General features: G+C 33.3%; 1 protein-coding gene across 1 annotated transcript; it reads left to right on the top strand.

Moving 5' to 3' along the window:
• Positions 1–1039: 1039 nt before the first annotated feature.
• LOC137926664 (sodium-coupled monocarboxylate transporter 1-like) lies at positions 1040–14590 on the top strand. Its single transcript, XM_068770335.1, has 25 exons — positions 1040–1251; positions 1943–2102; positions 2180–2245; positions 2318–2369; positions 2983–3050; positions 3123–3277; positions 4091–4231; positions 4968–5076; positions 5146–5255; positions 5344–5486; positions 6482–6609; positions 7123–7292; positions 8037–8259; positions 9623–9682; positions 10502–10541; positions 11012–11219; positions 11427–11586; positions 11668–11733; positions 11897–11948; positions 12026–12093; positions 12171–12325; positions 12651–12791; positions 13012–13230; positions 13334–13473; positions 14439–14590. The coding sequence occupies exons 1-25, from the start codon at positions 1040–1042 to the stop codon at positions 14588–14590; spliced, it is 3198 nt and encodes a 1065-aa protein (XP_068626436.1).
• The last annotated feature ends 2429 nt before the right edge of the window (positions 14591–17019 follow it).

Below are 17019 nucleotides of genomic sequence, written 5' to 3' on the forward strand. Positions count from 1 at the left end.
TATCATGTATGGTTGGCAACTGGTTCAATGGTTCCAAAATTCGTTAAAACAATTTAGGCTAGATCAGATCAATGAATCCAATTTCATTGTTTGTTGTTTTACTTATTGTATTAAAATATAATATATATTTAAATTTGATTGTTTCTTATTGCATGAAAATATAATATATTTTTTTTTAAAAAACTTAATCTCTGCCTTTCTAAGTTTATATTAAGAAGTGCTATAAAATTTTGTCTACAGTGACATCTTAGAAAATACACTCAGAGTATACATAATATATCTATATTTTTGAAAATATTGTTAAAAGAGGTAATTTGATCGTCAGGCACAGAAAACTTCTCTGCTTCCAGTAAATTAGGAAGTTGATTTTACGACGTAGTAATTTACCTATTACTGTTGTTGCTGCCTCTAACTACTAGCTCCAAAAACTCTAATTCCTCGTAACCTAGCATCATCGTCGTCATCACTATGTGAGCTAACAGACGCCCATTGCAATGCTTAGGCCTCTCCCATGGATCGCCACAATGTTCGGTCTTACGCTGTTCGCATCCAGAGACTTTTGGCGATCTTAACTATGGCGTCGGTCCATCTAGACAGAGGCCTACCTACGCGGAATGTACTTGCTGGTGGGCGCCACCCGAAAAACTTCGGCACCAACTGTCGAGTGATGTGCTGCACCCACTGTCACTTTAGATTGCCAATTATCCGAGCTTTGTCAATTTGCTTTGAACCCGTTTTACTATGAGATTTTTGATGTGAAGACCAGATGATTTAATTTCATTCGCGTTCACACCTTTCTAGCAGTTCCTTTTTATATTTAAATGTTTATGTTATTAATATTTCACAGTTATTTTTTACATTCAACTTCACTACCATTGAACCTATTGAGGGGGATCTCGCAACATCCTCCTTTAAATTGCGAGTTATCGTAATTGTTTCATTGTAACAGATTGAGTTTTACGTCTCGGAGGGTTAACGTGTAGTTTGAATGTCGGCACCTATCTATTTTATATGTAGTAGTATACTTTAAATTCGAAAAATGGAGAAAACGCCGGGAGGTGTGAATGAAATGGCTTATCAAATGCAGAAATTCTCCTGGGTTGACTACGTGGTATTTGTGTTTATGTTGGCTATCAGTGCTTTCGTTGGCATTTACTGGGGCTTTATGAAAAAACAGACTACACAAAATGATTACTTGTTAGGCGGGAGAAATATGAAGGTTATTCCTGTTGCGATGTCCCTTGTGGCAAGGTGAGTATATACCTATATGTATATTTATGTGAACAAAACTAAAAACGTGTTGCTGATTTTTTTTGATTCTATAAGCTTAACAGAGTGCACTTGCAACTCAAGCAACTAAAAGATGTATTTTTGATTTGCAAGAATAAATTTAGATTGGCAATAAAAACCTATTTATATAACATTTAATTTCAGTAAAACCACAGAAAAGTTTTTTCTTAAGAAATTAGTAATATAAGATTGATAAGGGGATATTCTAAATATTAATTATGAAAAGCTTCTTAGGGTTGATATGATCAAAGATAATTTACTTATCCTCTTTACATGTTATTACGTAATATATAATATTTATGTTATCATTTTGTAGATCAAGTTTCAGCAATCATACCATTCATTCAATTTAATTATAATCCCTTTATCATATTTTTTCCTTTGTTTTAACACTTGTATTTTTTTACTATCTTTAAACGTTATCTGTTGGATTATTAGATCAATTCCTATTCAAGTAACAATGAAGGTCTCAACTCATTCAAGTCTTTTACTATTAATTGAATTGTTTTAATAGTTGATTTGACATCATGTTTATAATTGCGTTTCGAAAATTATTTTTAGAATTAAATATATTACTGAAATCCATGTTAAAGAATTCCATGTTACAAAAAGAAACAAGTTAGTAATTATTTAAATTAAATTTTTTCTGTAGCTTTGTTTCAGGTATAACACTCCTTGGTTCTCCTACAGAAGTTTACATGTATGGAACTCAGTATGGTTTTATAATGGGCGGAATATTTCTTATGTCAATCGTAATGACGCAAGTTTACTTACCCGTTTTTCACGAATTGAAACTTACATCTAATTACGAGGTGATTTACGAAAATAAAAACGACTAATACTGAATCCTAAAAAACGTTAAAATAACCTAAAAAATTTACTGTTTCAGTACTTATCGTTGAGGTTTGACAATAGAGTACGATTATTTGGTTCAATACTTTTTGCTTTTACATTGGTGAGTGATCTATAATTAGGTTAACAGTTAAATAAATATTACAGAAAATAATTAAACTGTTTAAAATTTCAGATAGGCTGGTTACCGATTGTTATTTATGTTCCTGCTTTAGCCTTTAACCAAGGTTAGGTCTTATGATTGTTAATTTAAATTAAATAAAGTTTTATTGTTTTATAAATAAAATAAAAGTGAATTTATTGCGTTATGTTTATATCGCAAAAACATTTACAACTATTTATCAAAGAAAATATACACCAGTCATAATAAACGCTAAAAAAAATACGAAATAAAAGCATAATCTTAAGTTTGCTTATTGATTTAGGATTTATCTGCTCGCAAAACAGTTAAGATGTGTAAAGGCATGGTAACATTTTTGTGTTAATAAAGTAATTTTACTGTTTGTTAGTTGGCTATGGATTTAATATGAATATAAGTACATAGGTATATAAGGTACATAACAGAGATGTATACATTATTTTTATATATTGTATTAAGTGGCAACAAAGGTAATCTACAAGTTAATGTCGATAAGTTCTCTGTTGCTTCTGGAAAATAGATAAGAATCATAAGATTTTATTATAATATAGTGAAACAATGAATCAACTTTATAGATTAAAAATTTTGGGTATTTCCAAATGAAAACAAAATATATGATAAAAGACTTTTGTAATGATTATAACGATTAAATTTTAATATTTTTATGCAATTAGTTTTCCAATGATTTAATTTTTTTTCAGTGACTGGCGTTGACGTTCACGTCATAACGCCAATAGTTTGTTTGGTTTGCATTTTTTATACAAGCGCTGTAAGTATATTCACGCATTGATGTGATATGTTTAAAATATACGAGGTACATGAAACAATGTTTAATTTACAGGGTGGTCTGCAAGCCGTAGTTTGGACCGATGTGATCCAAATAACTGTGATGTTTGGCGCCATGGCCTTGGTTGCGATTAAGGGCACTTTAGATGTAGGTGGCGTGGGTGTCGTGATACAGCGCAATTTAGATAGTCACCGGATCGAGTATCCTAAGTAAAAATTTAAAAATCCTTTTTATTTATTAATAGAAATTCCCTATTCTTTACGTACACGGCACTAAGAAAGTTTTGAGAAAAAAATTCTACATCATATAATTAAAAGAAAAAAACTTCATCGGCTTTTATACAAAGTTTCAAGCGTCTGAATCAATTTTAGCACTTTAGTATTTTTGTCACGACAAGCAACAGACTCTTTCTTAACGGTCTTTACAATCGCAGTGAGCTTCTTCTGGCGATAAAAACTGTTTCTTCCTTGGCTGGTTCCTAATGTTAGTGTCCAATCAGGATCATAAGGCAGATGCTCCAAAAGTTTTACTGATCGGAACACCTTCACCTTGACAGTGGCGCTAGCCTAGCGCATAATAATTTTTCGTACCAAAGGCGGTTGTGTATTATATAAAGAAATCTTCATTCTAATCTGCAGATAGTGCTGAATAACCTTGTAAGTCGATTTTGTAAAATCAGGTTTTTCAATATACTATGTTTTTTTTTCGGTAGCAGTAAAAGGATAACCGCCTTTCCTTCGTGCATCAAATTTAAGCTATCGCCTTCATTCATAATTGAAGTGGAATTAATAATTTATCAGATTTTACATTTTTCTATGATACACGATAATTTCATATGAAAATTTAATTTTCAAACAAGTAAAATCGCACACACAGAAATAAAAACTTTTCCCGCAAAACTTTCGAGTGGCCTGGTATTATGGTTTATTAATTTTCAAACTTGATTGGTCAAAAACTGTATACAATTAGAATTATTTGATTTAAAAAAAATTGTAAAAACATGTATATATTTCTATTTGCAGCTGGGACCCTGTACCTACAGCTAGACATACGATATGGAGCCTTGTGATTGGAGGTTTCGTTTATTGGTTACAGGCAAACTCTGTAAACCAAACGATGGTTCAACGGTATTTAGCACTACCTACACTTCGAGGTGCTAAATGGTGAGTTATTTAATAATATGTTTTATACTCTAAGTAAAGATTTATTCGTAGAAATAGAATCGCATTTTACTGTATGTATTTACCTAAACCTTTAGTTACTATATTATGGACCCCAGGGCTCCACAGAAACTTGACGGGCGCCTACGCTGGGAAAAATAGGAGTTCACAATTCGTAAGCAGGGCTTCTCGAAAATTATTTGCTCTTGTTGATACTGAAGAGCTAAAATGTTGGCTTGCCTTCACCTGTCAATGTAGGCAGATAACATTTTAATTTTTTTTTTATGGATTCCTGTTTTTTAATTGTCAACTTCACTTTTAGACACCCAGTCACAGCACAATTAATAAACCAATCACTTCTTATTAATTTTTTTTTTAAATTATTAATTTTTGTTTTGCGAATATAGAAAAATTGCTGCGAAAATGGCTCAAATGATACCAGCTAAATTTCGAAAGTTGGTCTAGGACAAAAACTATTGAGAATATAAAATTCCTGTCCCTAAACGAACATGTGCATTGATTGATCTTTCGTTGACTCATTTTGAAAAGTTGTTCTTAAATATATTTATTTTTCTCCAAAATTATGGGCATCTTGGTGTTGTTTAATGATTAAACTTACTATCACATTATAAATTCATTAATCCTTCATAAGATAAACCTTTATTTTTGTACCGAAATTTACTTTAATTATCTAACAAATATATGCGATTATGAGTTATAATTAAGTTTTATATTCCAGGTCTGTTTTTCTGTTTTGTATTGGAATATCTGTTCTCTACTGCTTTTGCCTTTACTGCGGGCTTCTCATTTACGCTCGCTTTCATGATTGTGACCCTTTACAGACGAAGGTAATATTTGATATAGAGAAATAAAATTCTTCTATGTTTTTACCGATTAACAGATCTCTGTATTTTTAGTTAGCGAAAGCAAAGGATCAACTCCTTCCTTTGTTAGTAATGGATGTACTTGGTGAAATTCCGGGACTGCCCGGTGTTTTTGTGGCCGGAATATTTAGCGCTGCATTGAGGTACATACTACAAAAAGTTTACAAACAACAATGTTATGTTTAACATAATCCCTAAAATAATTGTAATCTTTATGTTAACGGATATTAGCTCATTATCGACTAGCCTGAATTCTATGTCGGCAGTGGTGTTGGAAGATTTTTATAAACCATTCTTTAAGACGCAACTCTCTGAAAGACAAACAAATTGGTTATTAAAGGGAGTTGTAATACTCTTAGGTTGCATATGTCTTGGTAAGATTTTTTTAATACTTATTTTTTTAAGGTCTTTACAATTGGTTTCAAAAATTATTAGTTAATTATAAGAGGTCGCTTTTTTAAATTAGAACAGCTGATATAATTACATTTATAATTTTAAGTTATAGTTATCCTCTGATAAAACATCGCCTAAATCTCAGTCAGTGTGCACGGGCCGTAATTCAACACTTAGGCTATCAGTGGCACCTTTCTATATTGGATGCTGATTGGTAGAAGCTACTTCGAATTCAAAATTGAATAACTTGTCGATTACCATACAATTTCCTTTATTGTTAACATTAACGTTCACGCTGATATAATACATTTATGTTTAGACACGTCTCAAAAAAGATACTTTTAAAGAACTATTTGAATTAGTTATTTTAGCGATTACGCCTAATTCATTGATATCCGAATGTTCTGAAAAATGGCTTCTGCGGCTGAAAGCTTCTCGAGTGGCGACGACGAGCTAGTAGTGGGGGGTAGGGGTAACCCCCCACTAGGTGGACCGACGACATGGTTAAGATCGCGGTAAGTCGCTGAATGCGGGCAGCACAAGATCGGTCATCGTAGCGATCTTTTAGGGGAGGCCTACGCCAGGAAGGGGGCGTCCAATGGCTCAAAAGAAGAAGACGAAAATCTGAAAATTACAATCTGTTGCTTAGTTGTCATAGTAAATTACAACATGTGAGCCTCGTAAGAATTATAATTCGGTTACGAAACAAATTTAAAATTAGTTTATAACTTATTAGAATCTTTAATGAACTATAGATTTTCAATTTTATTGTATTATTGCGGATAAAGTCATAAAACGTCAGATTGTAGCTGTTTTTATAAGTAACTGCAAAGTCTTTCTTATATTACATAAGAGCATATTAATCAAAACTAGATCTTTTACGTATTCGTATTTGAGGACAAATACTTCAAACACGATTCTATATTATCCATTAAATCAAGTGAGATATTATGTTATCACTTCATCTTAATTCAAGGTTTGGTTTTTATTGTTGAAAAATTGGGCACAATCTTGCAACTCACCATGACGTTAGAAGCAATGACGATGGGACCCCAACTTGGTGTGTTCACAATGGGAATTTTAATGCCTTGGGTAGATGCCACAGTAAGTTTTTACGAATATCTTTCTACATCTATATAGATTCGCAATCTCAGCAACCTGCTTTAATAAATGTCAGTCTAATATGAAATTTTAGGTAGTGTTTTCTTCAATGTACTTTTATTTTATATTCCAATTTGTGTTACTATAATGATGTTGGGAATGTAATCTTAACATACTATTGAATCGTAAAAAGCCTATCTACATATATTTTATTATAATACAGCAGCATTTCTTATAGAAGAGATAATTTTTTTTATCGAATTTGTGCGATTCGCGTACTTTATTCTAATAATGTATTTCTCTTCGTTAGGTTTCCTTTAACAGTTTTTCATTTATTCTAATTGGCGAATAAAGTTACAATTAACAACTTTTGTCGACACTAATATGTATGATCGCAGAACGTGAGGCTTAAAGGGAGGGTCTATCAAAAGGAGCAGCTTTAGTATTTGCCTTTGGCTTTATTTGTCTTTAAGATAAGCGTTATGGATATCCTACTTAATTTTATTGATGTTACAGGGAGCTTTAATAGGAGGAATGTGCGGACTTATAACCATGTCGTGGTGGTGTTTGTCGGCTCAACTTGCTATAGCGAGTGGACACATTGTCCATCCTCACAAACACCTCTCAATCGAGGGCTGTCAATACAACTTCACTATTCCAGAGACCATGACACAGCCACCTATCATGTGAGTAGTATTTTTGATCCACCCATTCAAATTTTACGCTTGTAATGATTTTCATTAGATTTAAGTTTGCTCATGTAATACAAAATCCATATACTTACTTTTACTATGCACTTTTCTATAATGACAATAATAAATATTTTATGACAAATTTTTTATTTTTATTGAATAGTGCTTCCCTGCGACTTTTTCTAATAACAACTGGCCTATGCCATTATGGAAAATGAACTTTCCTCCTGCTTTTCCAACTTATTCAATTTCCTTTTAATTTTTTTTTAACTTATGGTATAACCGCTTATGTTATGATTTAGTCGTTACAGCCCATAGACGCTCACTGCAAGGCTTAGGTCTCCACCAATTATATTTATGAGGGGATATATCATAATCGCCACGCCTGGCATTGACGGGTTGAGGATCGCAATGTGGGATTATGGTACACTGCTGACCATAAACTGGGAACTTGTTTGTAAGCAGTGGCAATTTTAGGTAAATAATAAACAAAGTGTAAACTATACAAGATTTTATGCCGAGAATCGAAGCCGGGACTTACGATCGTAAATTTCAGTCTTCAACCGCTGGGCTACCACTGCTCGTGATATTATATTATATTGACTTATTTTTAGTGAAATTGATGTAGGTATAAGTGGAAATTTAAAATTTTCAGTCTCTTTAGGGAGATATTCTATTAAGAAAGTTTCTTTGATTAAAAAAAAAAATTCTTGTTGGAAATGTTTTTTTTTATTACAGGGCGCAAGTGAACCCAATGCTACACGTGTCGTATATGTGGTACACGTTGGCCGGTACTGTGGTTGCCATTTGCGCGGGTTTGATCGCGTCGCAAATAAACCGCATGCGGGGAAAGGTACATGTTTTGCCTTCACCGAAACTCCTCGCGCCACAAATACGAAGCTTGTACCGGGATCCACCGCATCCCGGCGACGAAACCTTTATTAGAGCTTACGGTAATAAGGTAAGTGTTAATTTGACTATACCAAATCGTGGTTCTGTACGTGTTTTTTTGTGTGTTATATGAAAATTTCAAACAGATTGGAATATAATTAATGAAATTATTGTAAAGTCAACTCTTAAGGAGTGTAAGGTAGTAATTTAAATTGATCCTAATACAGTTTGCGTGTTCTACAAAGTGTTATAGGTTATAGCAATACTTAGTTACCTCGTAAGGTTTTCAGTTATTTTTTACGAGGGGCTGTTGTCTTAGAACAATTATTATGGCAACGTTTTAAACTTTTATTTTGTAAACAAAGTTCGCGTGAATGGTAAAATCGTATTAAAGTCTAAACGAACTAAACATGATATGACAAACTATACTCTAACATGATTTTTTTACTTTGTCGTATTATGGTTAATTTCTTTAAGAATTACCGTAAGAACATGCCATTCTGCTGATAGAATGCAGTATTTGTAACCCATATTAATGCAGCACTATATCTTTTCTTATTTTTTACCGATCGTCGTCCACCGCAAGGCATAAGCCTCTTCAAGCCGACTTACCGTGACCTTAACTGTGTCGTCCGTCCAACTAGTGGCCATCGGTTGCACGAGCGATGTGCCCCGTCCGCTGCTACTTCAAATGAGCAATTTTTCAAGATACATCGGTGATCTTGGTTCTTTCACGGATCTCCACATTTCTGATCCGATCTCGCTGCACCATATAAGGTTTTGAAACGAAATGTAATTTTAGAGCGCATATTCCTATTGTCATTCTTCCAGAAAGCTAGGGAAATGTGTAGTAAAAATATGTATATATACTTAATATACTATTGTTATCATTATATATTAAAAATAATGTTTGCGACTTTAATGAATTGGTACAATAATAACTAGTCACACATTTGACTTATTATACAGGTTACTTATTGAATATACATGATGCTTTAAATTACACATATAAAGAAATTGCTCTAATTAAAATATTCATTATCATTATCATTTCAACCCTAGGACGTCTACGACTGGACATAGGTCTCTCCTATTGATTTCCAATAGGACCAGTAGGAAGCGGCCTTCGTCCTACCAGCGACCACAGTAAGGTCTTCTGTCCACCTCGTATGTCCACGTACTATTAACATTAAAATTATATTTTTACTAATTATTAAATTAAATCATTTCAACATTTTATACCCCTCACACCTATATAATACAGATCTATTTCCTCATTGGTAATTTATATTTATTTATTTCGTTGTTTAAGTAGAGAAATACTACAATAATTAATTATAATACTGCTTGCGTTATGAGATTGTATTCTCTGTTATTAACTATACATTAAAAATAAAATTTAAGGAAAAAAATAAAAGACTTTTCTCTTTCAGGAGCAAAGAAGTGATAACAATTCAATCTCAATCGATATGAAACCAATAAAGAAAAGGGATGCGAAAGATTGAAATAATTGCCACACAACTCGAATCTAACTTAAAACAGAAGAAACATTATACGAATAATATTCAATGTTGAAATGTATTATTAGAATATAATATATATATATTCAATATAATATTGAGTGTTTACGTTCCGTTTTTAAATCTTTTCAGTCTCGTTGACTAATTGCAATTTAGTTTTGGGTAAGATGAACATTTGACATCCTCTTCGAACTGGTCTCCGTGTTTTTGTGAGGGAGGGGGGGGGGGAGGGGAGCTTAGTACTCGTTGCCTAATTTGCCATTGTGAAGCTAAGAGGTAAGTACATGGCCGGACAGGATGGCTAATTCGTGTGGCCTAAAGCCTACTTTAGAGGCAAGCAGGTGGGTTATGGAGAAGAAGTTGTGGCGTCTGTGTCTGCTTCCGTAATAAAGGCAAAACGCAGAGGAATATCGGTATCATTATTGCTGTTCTCACTCTTCGCGAATAAACAGTGTTTCACTGTGGATGCGGCGGCTGTGTGGCAGTGAGTGAAAATTATCCTCTATGGTCGAAGCGTTAAGAAGGGCTTGTACCTTATAGTTATGAACTCTGAATATCTTGGTTACCTTAATTTCAGAGTAGCGGACTCGGGGAAGTCCGGTCCGTTTTTTCGACTGCGTAAAAAAATAAATTTGTGTGTCCGATGTCGATTTAGCCGATAAGATGTTATTCACTTTGAAAAACTTAAATTTCGAATAGTAGTGTAGTCACGACCGTGGAGTGAATTGAATTTTAAACTTCAGTTTACTTCGATTTAATCAGGTTTAATATTTTTGGTTGATAATTCCTCAGGAGCCTCTGGACCGCGACATACTACTTTATTACCGGATTGGTGAAATTCTTTTTATACTGAAACAGTTTACTTTCGTTTTAAAATTCACTATGATCCTTTATGATTACTAGAGAGAATGAAATCAAAACTCACGGGAAAAAACATTAAAGATGTGCTTAGTAAAATTTTGTACTGCATGTCACTTACTATCAAGTGAATACCGTTCTCGTTTTGCAACACTTTTCCATTATATATTCTTAAACCCTTTTACAAAAAGAATGTAAAGTAAACCCAGACGAAAATTGTGTAAAGGTCTATTTAAAGCACAAAAAGGATGTTATCAATAAACTGTGGGTCAGAAATAGCCACGCTGTATTTGCGTAGGAAAATCACGCATGCTAATTGAAAAATTGCTGTGGCGAGTAGAGCGTCAGTGTATGCGCCTTACTCATGTCTCGAGGGTTTTGGGAAGCGGATGTTTGTTTATCCGTATTCACACTTTAAAGTTTTAGTTTAAATAATGTCATCAGTAGTAAAATCTAAAGTTTCGACAGTCAGGTTAAATTTTCAAGATCAGTTTTCGTGGTTAGATTACACCGTGTTTGTTGCTATATTGTCAATATGTGGCGCAATTGGTGTTTATTTCGGTTTTATAAAAAAACAAAACACCACTCAAGATTACCTTATGGGAGGAAGAAATATGAAGTTGGTTCCTGTTTGCTTTTCACTGGTAGCTAGGTATGCTATAATATATACTGCGACTTAAAACTATATCAACAACTACTATCTTTGAAGAAAACTTATAAAATATGGAAGAAATTAAACATTACAAAGCAGTTAACAAAGATAAAGTATAAATGAAAAAAAAAAATTATTGAATCCTTACGTAGAATCTTTAATAGCTTATATTTATGTATTTTGTTTGATACTTAATATTTGTTTTAGTTTCATTTCAGGTATATCGCTTTTGGGAACACCAACCGAAATTTACGTCTATGGTACTTCGTATTTGTTTTCTTTTATTGGCGCTATTATGATGTCTATAGTAATATCGCAAACTTTTATACCGATTTTTCACGAACTTCAAGTAACTTCAGCTTATGAGGTATTACAGTATACATTGTTTTTAGATGATAAATACTTGATAAGTTCGTTTATTGTTGTACAACAATTTTTTTATTTTCAGTATTTAGAATTACGATATGATAAACGAGCGAGAGTGTTCGGATCAGTTATTTTTAGCGTATATTTGGTAAATATATTATTATATATTATTTAAGTTTATCACCAATAGTAGCTTGTACTGATGTGTATTATTCTATATTAATTTTGAATGAATTATGAAAATAAAGATTGCTCGTATTTTCTCAACCTGAAGATTGAAGTCATGAATTTATTTTCGTATTTTTGTACAGATGGCCTGGCTTCCTATTGTTATTTATGTACCAGCATTAGCTTTTAATCAAGGTTTGTATAAATAATACTTTAGGATCTTGTTTCATAAACCGATTATTTAATTTACTAATTTTTACTTTGTGTTTTAGTGACCGGCGTAAACGTTCATATTGTCACACCAATAGTTTGTTTAGTTTGTATATTCTATACATCTTTGGTAAATATAAAGTAGTATTATAATTAATATTTTCTTAATATGACTTTCTATACTTTAAACCAATACGTTATTTGCAGGGAGGTTTACGCGCTGTGGTATGGACAGATGTAATACAAACTATAGTTATGGTCGGAGCCATGATTTTAGTTATCCTAAAAGGAACTATCAGTGCTGGAGGCATCGATCACGTACTCTTTAAGAACTGGAACAGCGATAGAATAGAATTTCCGGCGTAAGTCTGAAGAAGATCCTTCATTTGAATTTTGTCAATTTTAAAATACTATTTTTTTTTCTAAATATACGGCTACTTAAAATAGAAGCTGCAAAATACGTATATGTTGCTTATAATTAATCGCTTAAAACATCATCATCATTAGAACTTTTGGACCCCAACGGCCGTAGTTTGCACGAGCGAGGTGCCTGACCCAAGGTCACTTGAGACGAGCAATTCTTCGAGCTCCATCGGTGTCCTTGCAGTGTTTGCGGATGTTTTGGATACAATTAAATACTAAAACCTAATTATTTTTGTATCAGTTGTAAAATTTTTGTTATTTCAGTTTCGTTTTGGATTTCACTGAAAGGCATTCTATATTATCCGTATCAATTGGTTCCACTTTTTATTGGGTAGGGTTAATTGCTGTTAATCAATCTATGATGCAAAGATTCCTTGCGTTGCGTGATTTAAAATCTTCTAAAAGGTAAGCTTCCTCAGTGCTTTCCCAATAGTTGTCTTTTAAACTACTTAATCATATTAAACTGTATCAAGTTGACTTTTTTTCTTTGATTCCGTTATGAATTAATAATAAACATTTTAATTATTTTGTGACTATACTATTTAATCGACCAATACATAAAAATTAATACTTTTATAGTATACTCGAGTCCCATGTCTTAAAGTTATGTTATGTGCCTTTTCAGAGCCGTATGGGGATTTCTATGTGGAGTGATAATGTTTGTATTTATATGTGGATATAGTGGTTTATTAGCATTTGCCAGATACCATGATTGTGATCCAGTGAATTCAAAATTAGTTTTGGCAAAGGATCAACTTTTGCCATTGTTGGTTATGGATGTATTTAAAGATTGGGATGGATTAGTAGGTCTGTTTATAGCTGGGGTATTTAGTGCCGCTCTCAGGTAAATTATAAAACGAATGATGTCTGTATTAAAAGATTACGTTAAATTTTTATTATTCATTCGGCTATTGAATTAATATGCCAAAATTCATTTTATTTTCAAGCTCTCTTTCCACTGGACTTAATTCGATGGCAGCCATTGTTTTAGAAGATTTTTGGAAACCATTCTTTAGACCCTTATCCGAAAAGGAAACACAAATACTAGTTAGAACGGTAGTAGTTCTTTTGGGTTTAATAAGTGTAGGTAAGTTATGCGTATCGACTTTTGGTTAAATTTATAATTGCACACGAAAATAATAATAAAATAATTTATGAAATAGGTTTCGGTTTGGTAAATGTGCAATATTGTATATTTTTTCATGCATGAGGAATTTATAAGTGAAGATATGTAAGGTATATTCAGGACATAGTTCACAACATAAAATGCACACACATAGTCTGTAAGTGCCGAGAAAAACATGTGTCCTTTCATCGCTTAAAAAGAAAACTTTACTGTTAATATATTTGGTTCGACCGACACATTTAGTAAAAGCACTTTGAGGAAATTTATTATTATATTAAAACATTCTCTTCGAGAAACGAGGTTGCATCCTTGAACGTAATTTTATATTTAGTCAATAAAATTTGAATCGGAGTATTTAAAAGAAACATACTGCACTCAATTAAATAGAATTATTTTGAGCTCAAGTAAAGGAGTACGTTGCAAAATGTAATAAAACTTTTAAGATATAAGAATTATTATAACGATGGAATTCATGAATTTTGGAATAAATTAAACGTAGGAATTACTCCTCTGTAATGTCCTATTTAATACTATTTGCCAAATCAATTAAAAAATTAGTCAGGTGTAAAAATATCTTTAAATTTTTTTATAATTGTTACTAACTACTATTATCTGTCTCTTTCACTTGCTTACAAAAGTGCGGTTGAAAAAGCGCTCTATTATCATTATACAGCAAATATAGCACAGTGAAATTACAATTCGAATGTACAGGCGAATATATTACGTTATCATACGTTTTTAATTAACACCGTCACATTGCATTGTGTATAAGTTTAATTATCATATGAATAATATGCTCCGTGCGTATTCAAAAAATAATTAAATTCATGTTGAAATCACAACATACATTATCGTAGGTTTCATATAATAAATATCTTTAATATAGAATTTGTTTTTGTTAATACAACTCAAGGGTAATTTTTCAGCTTTAGTATTTGTGGTTGAAAAACTAGGTTCAGTACTGCAGCTAACTATGAGTCTGTCATCGGCGTCTATGGGACCGCTTGCTGGAATATTTCTTATGGGTATATTCATACCGTTCATTGATGCAACTGTAAGTATTGCCATGTATACATGATTATTATCTAATTCTATTTCATCTTTGGTCACCTCTCCAGTGCAAAAGGTTAGGTTAGCTAATTCCTTAAGGCTGGCTAGTTTTGTTCTTAAATGCATGAAGAGTTATTACGTCTAAGTAACCAGTATCCAGTTCTATTATCTTGAAAGCTTGCAGACAGGTATAGGACGTCTATTGTTAGACATAAGTCACCCCCCTAGATTTACAATTTGACCCTTTTTTTTTAGTGGCGCCTGCTATTGGTGGTCTCTTGTACCCCTAACTAGTTTGGGATAGGGACTTTTATTTTTCTTTCAATTAATATTTTCACATACATTATTTTATATATTTACCATGCGTCTTAAGATCTTTCATTATTTTTCTTACTTTCTTCATTTCATCTGCTTTATCCTTTCACTCCATTTTACTTCTTTTTCGATGTAGAGTTGGACCAAAACCATGTCCACCACGATAATGCGGAGCACGCGATAGGCAAAAACAGCGTCCGGGAAGAATTTCCGCGTTGTCGATGCCGTCGTACTTTTCATATACCTCCTATTCCATTCGTCTAGCGTTCTCAGCCTAAGCTGTCGCTTAACGAATGACATGGGGCATTCCTCGTAGTCCGGTCTTCTTTTGCACTTCAGAACCGCGTCTTGGTCAGTTGATCTGTCCTCTCATACCCATCTGTCCCCGCGTGCGCTTTTACTCAGTAATGACTTACACCCTTCCCATTTTCTCTCGCTTTCATGAAATTCTTCGACTGTTTGGAGGGCGGGCCGCGAGTCGCTCAGTATGACGCATAATTGCACCGAACCGCCGGCCGCGTACCCTGTCGCTCCCACTAATGCCAGCAGCTCTGCCTGGTATATAGTGCAGAAGCTGCTCAACATGAGCTTTTTACTGTACAGCTGTGCGGCGTGCCGCATAATGCAAAAAGCCGCAAATTTAACCGGTTAGAAGCTGCCTGCATCGAGCGTCTTTAGACGACCTTTGTCCACTTTGTAGGCGGACGTAAGCTGCGCTTGCCGATCCGAGATCTCTGCTCCAGAACCTTAAGGCCCCGGCGAACATCATTTCTGCGCTTGTTTCAGCGCCAAGAAATAAATATTTTTCTATTCTTCTTCAGAGTGCATTAATTGGTGGAATAATTGGCTTGGGATCAGCCTGGTGGGTTGCTGCACATTCTCAATTGGCACAAGCAAGAGGATATTTAACATTTATTGAAAAAGAAAGATTTACAAATAACTGCACTTACAGTTTTGAAGATTCGATTTTACCGAATATGGAGGAATCGTACGTATATCTGTATATCTTTCTCTAGATTCTATCAATATTAGCTTACTTCTAGTACGTAACTTAAGACGTTTTTACAGTAAATATCTAACAAAATCTAAAAACTTTCTAACAAAGTCCTACTACGGTGTAAATTTATTAGTTATAAGACGTTTTATCTATTTAGAAAGTTTGTGAAAGTAACTACATAAAAAAGCATTTTGCTTCGACTCAGACCCTTTTCAGATTAGAAAGCGTTTGGAACTTTCATAGCTTTTATTATAAGTTTAAAGATGTTACCAATATGAAGCTTAATTTTATTCTAGTTTCTTTATAATTTATGCTCTTGCTATTGTTTTTAGGTCTTGCACGTGATTACTGTGAATTATTTGAAGTAGTAAATATAGAAAAATGAACATATACGTGTTATTTTTATACATAGCTTGGTTGGACATAAGTTTAAAGGCTTTACATGTATAGCAATATCTATTGGGGGATATAACATAATCGCAACGCAAGGCAGGCGGGTTGACGATCGCAGTGTGGTGCTATGTTACGCACAGGACGCTGCTGCCCATTCTCTGGAAACTTGTTTGTGAGCAGTGGCAATCCTTTATAATTAAGTAACGCACAAAGTGTGAAATATATATAAGAACGAACCTGCGACCTACGATCTCAAGTGTCAGTCTTTTGCCACTGGGCTACCATTGTTAGAATGTTTAGCTCATTTGCTATCAATTAATGTATTGTATACAGTGTTCAAAAATCAACGGAAATAATAAATAACGAAATGATAGCATAGTAAGAAAAAGCGTTTACAAAGTGCAGATTATTACATAATTAAATTAATTATTGTTTACTATCTGTCCCTCCAGATTTTGTAATACAAAGTTTCCAATAGTAAAAATATTTGTAGTTATAACTGTAAAATCTTTAAAGTTTTGACATTTATATATGACCATCGCCTGTATATTTATTTATATTATTAGTAATCGATTCGTTGAGCTAATTACCATCTAGGTGGGTACCGTCGCAGTGCTTACTTCTGCCGCAAAAACAGTGAATTATTATTATTACTGTGTTCGGCTTTGAAGTAGCCATTGTCAGTGTGAGTTAACAAGCTAATCAGACGTGTCTCATATTTTAAGGCAATGGGCGAGCAAATGTCTTACCGT

The sequence above is a fragment of the Battus philenor genome, unplaced genomic scaffold (assembly GCF_028537555.1).
Source record: "Battus philenor isolate CCGP_79_NKW_IND1 unplaced genomic scaffold, ilBatPhil1.0.hap1 SCAF_3, whole genome shotgun sequence".
In the NCBI taxonomy this organism is placed as follows: domain Eukaryota; kingdom Metazoa; phylum Arthropoda; class Insecta; order Lepidoptera; family Papilionidae; genus Battus; species Battus philenor.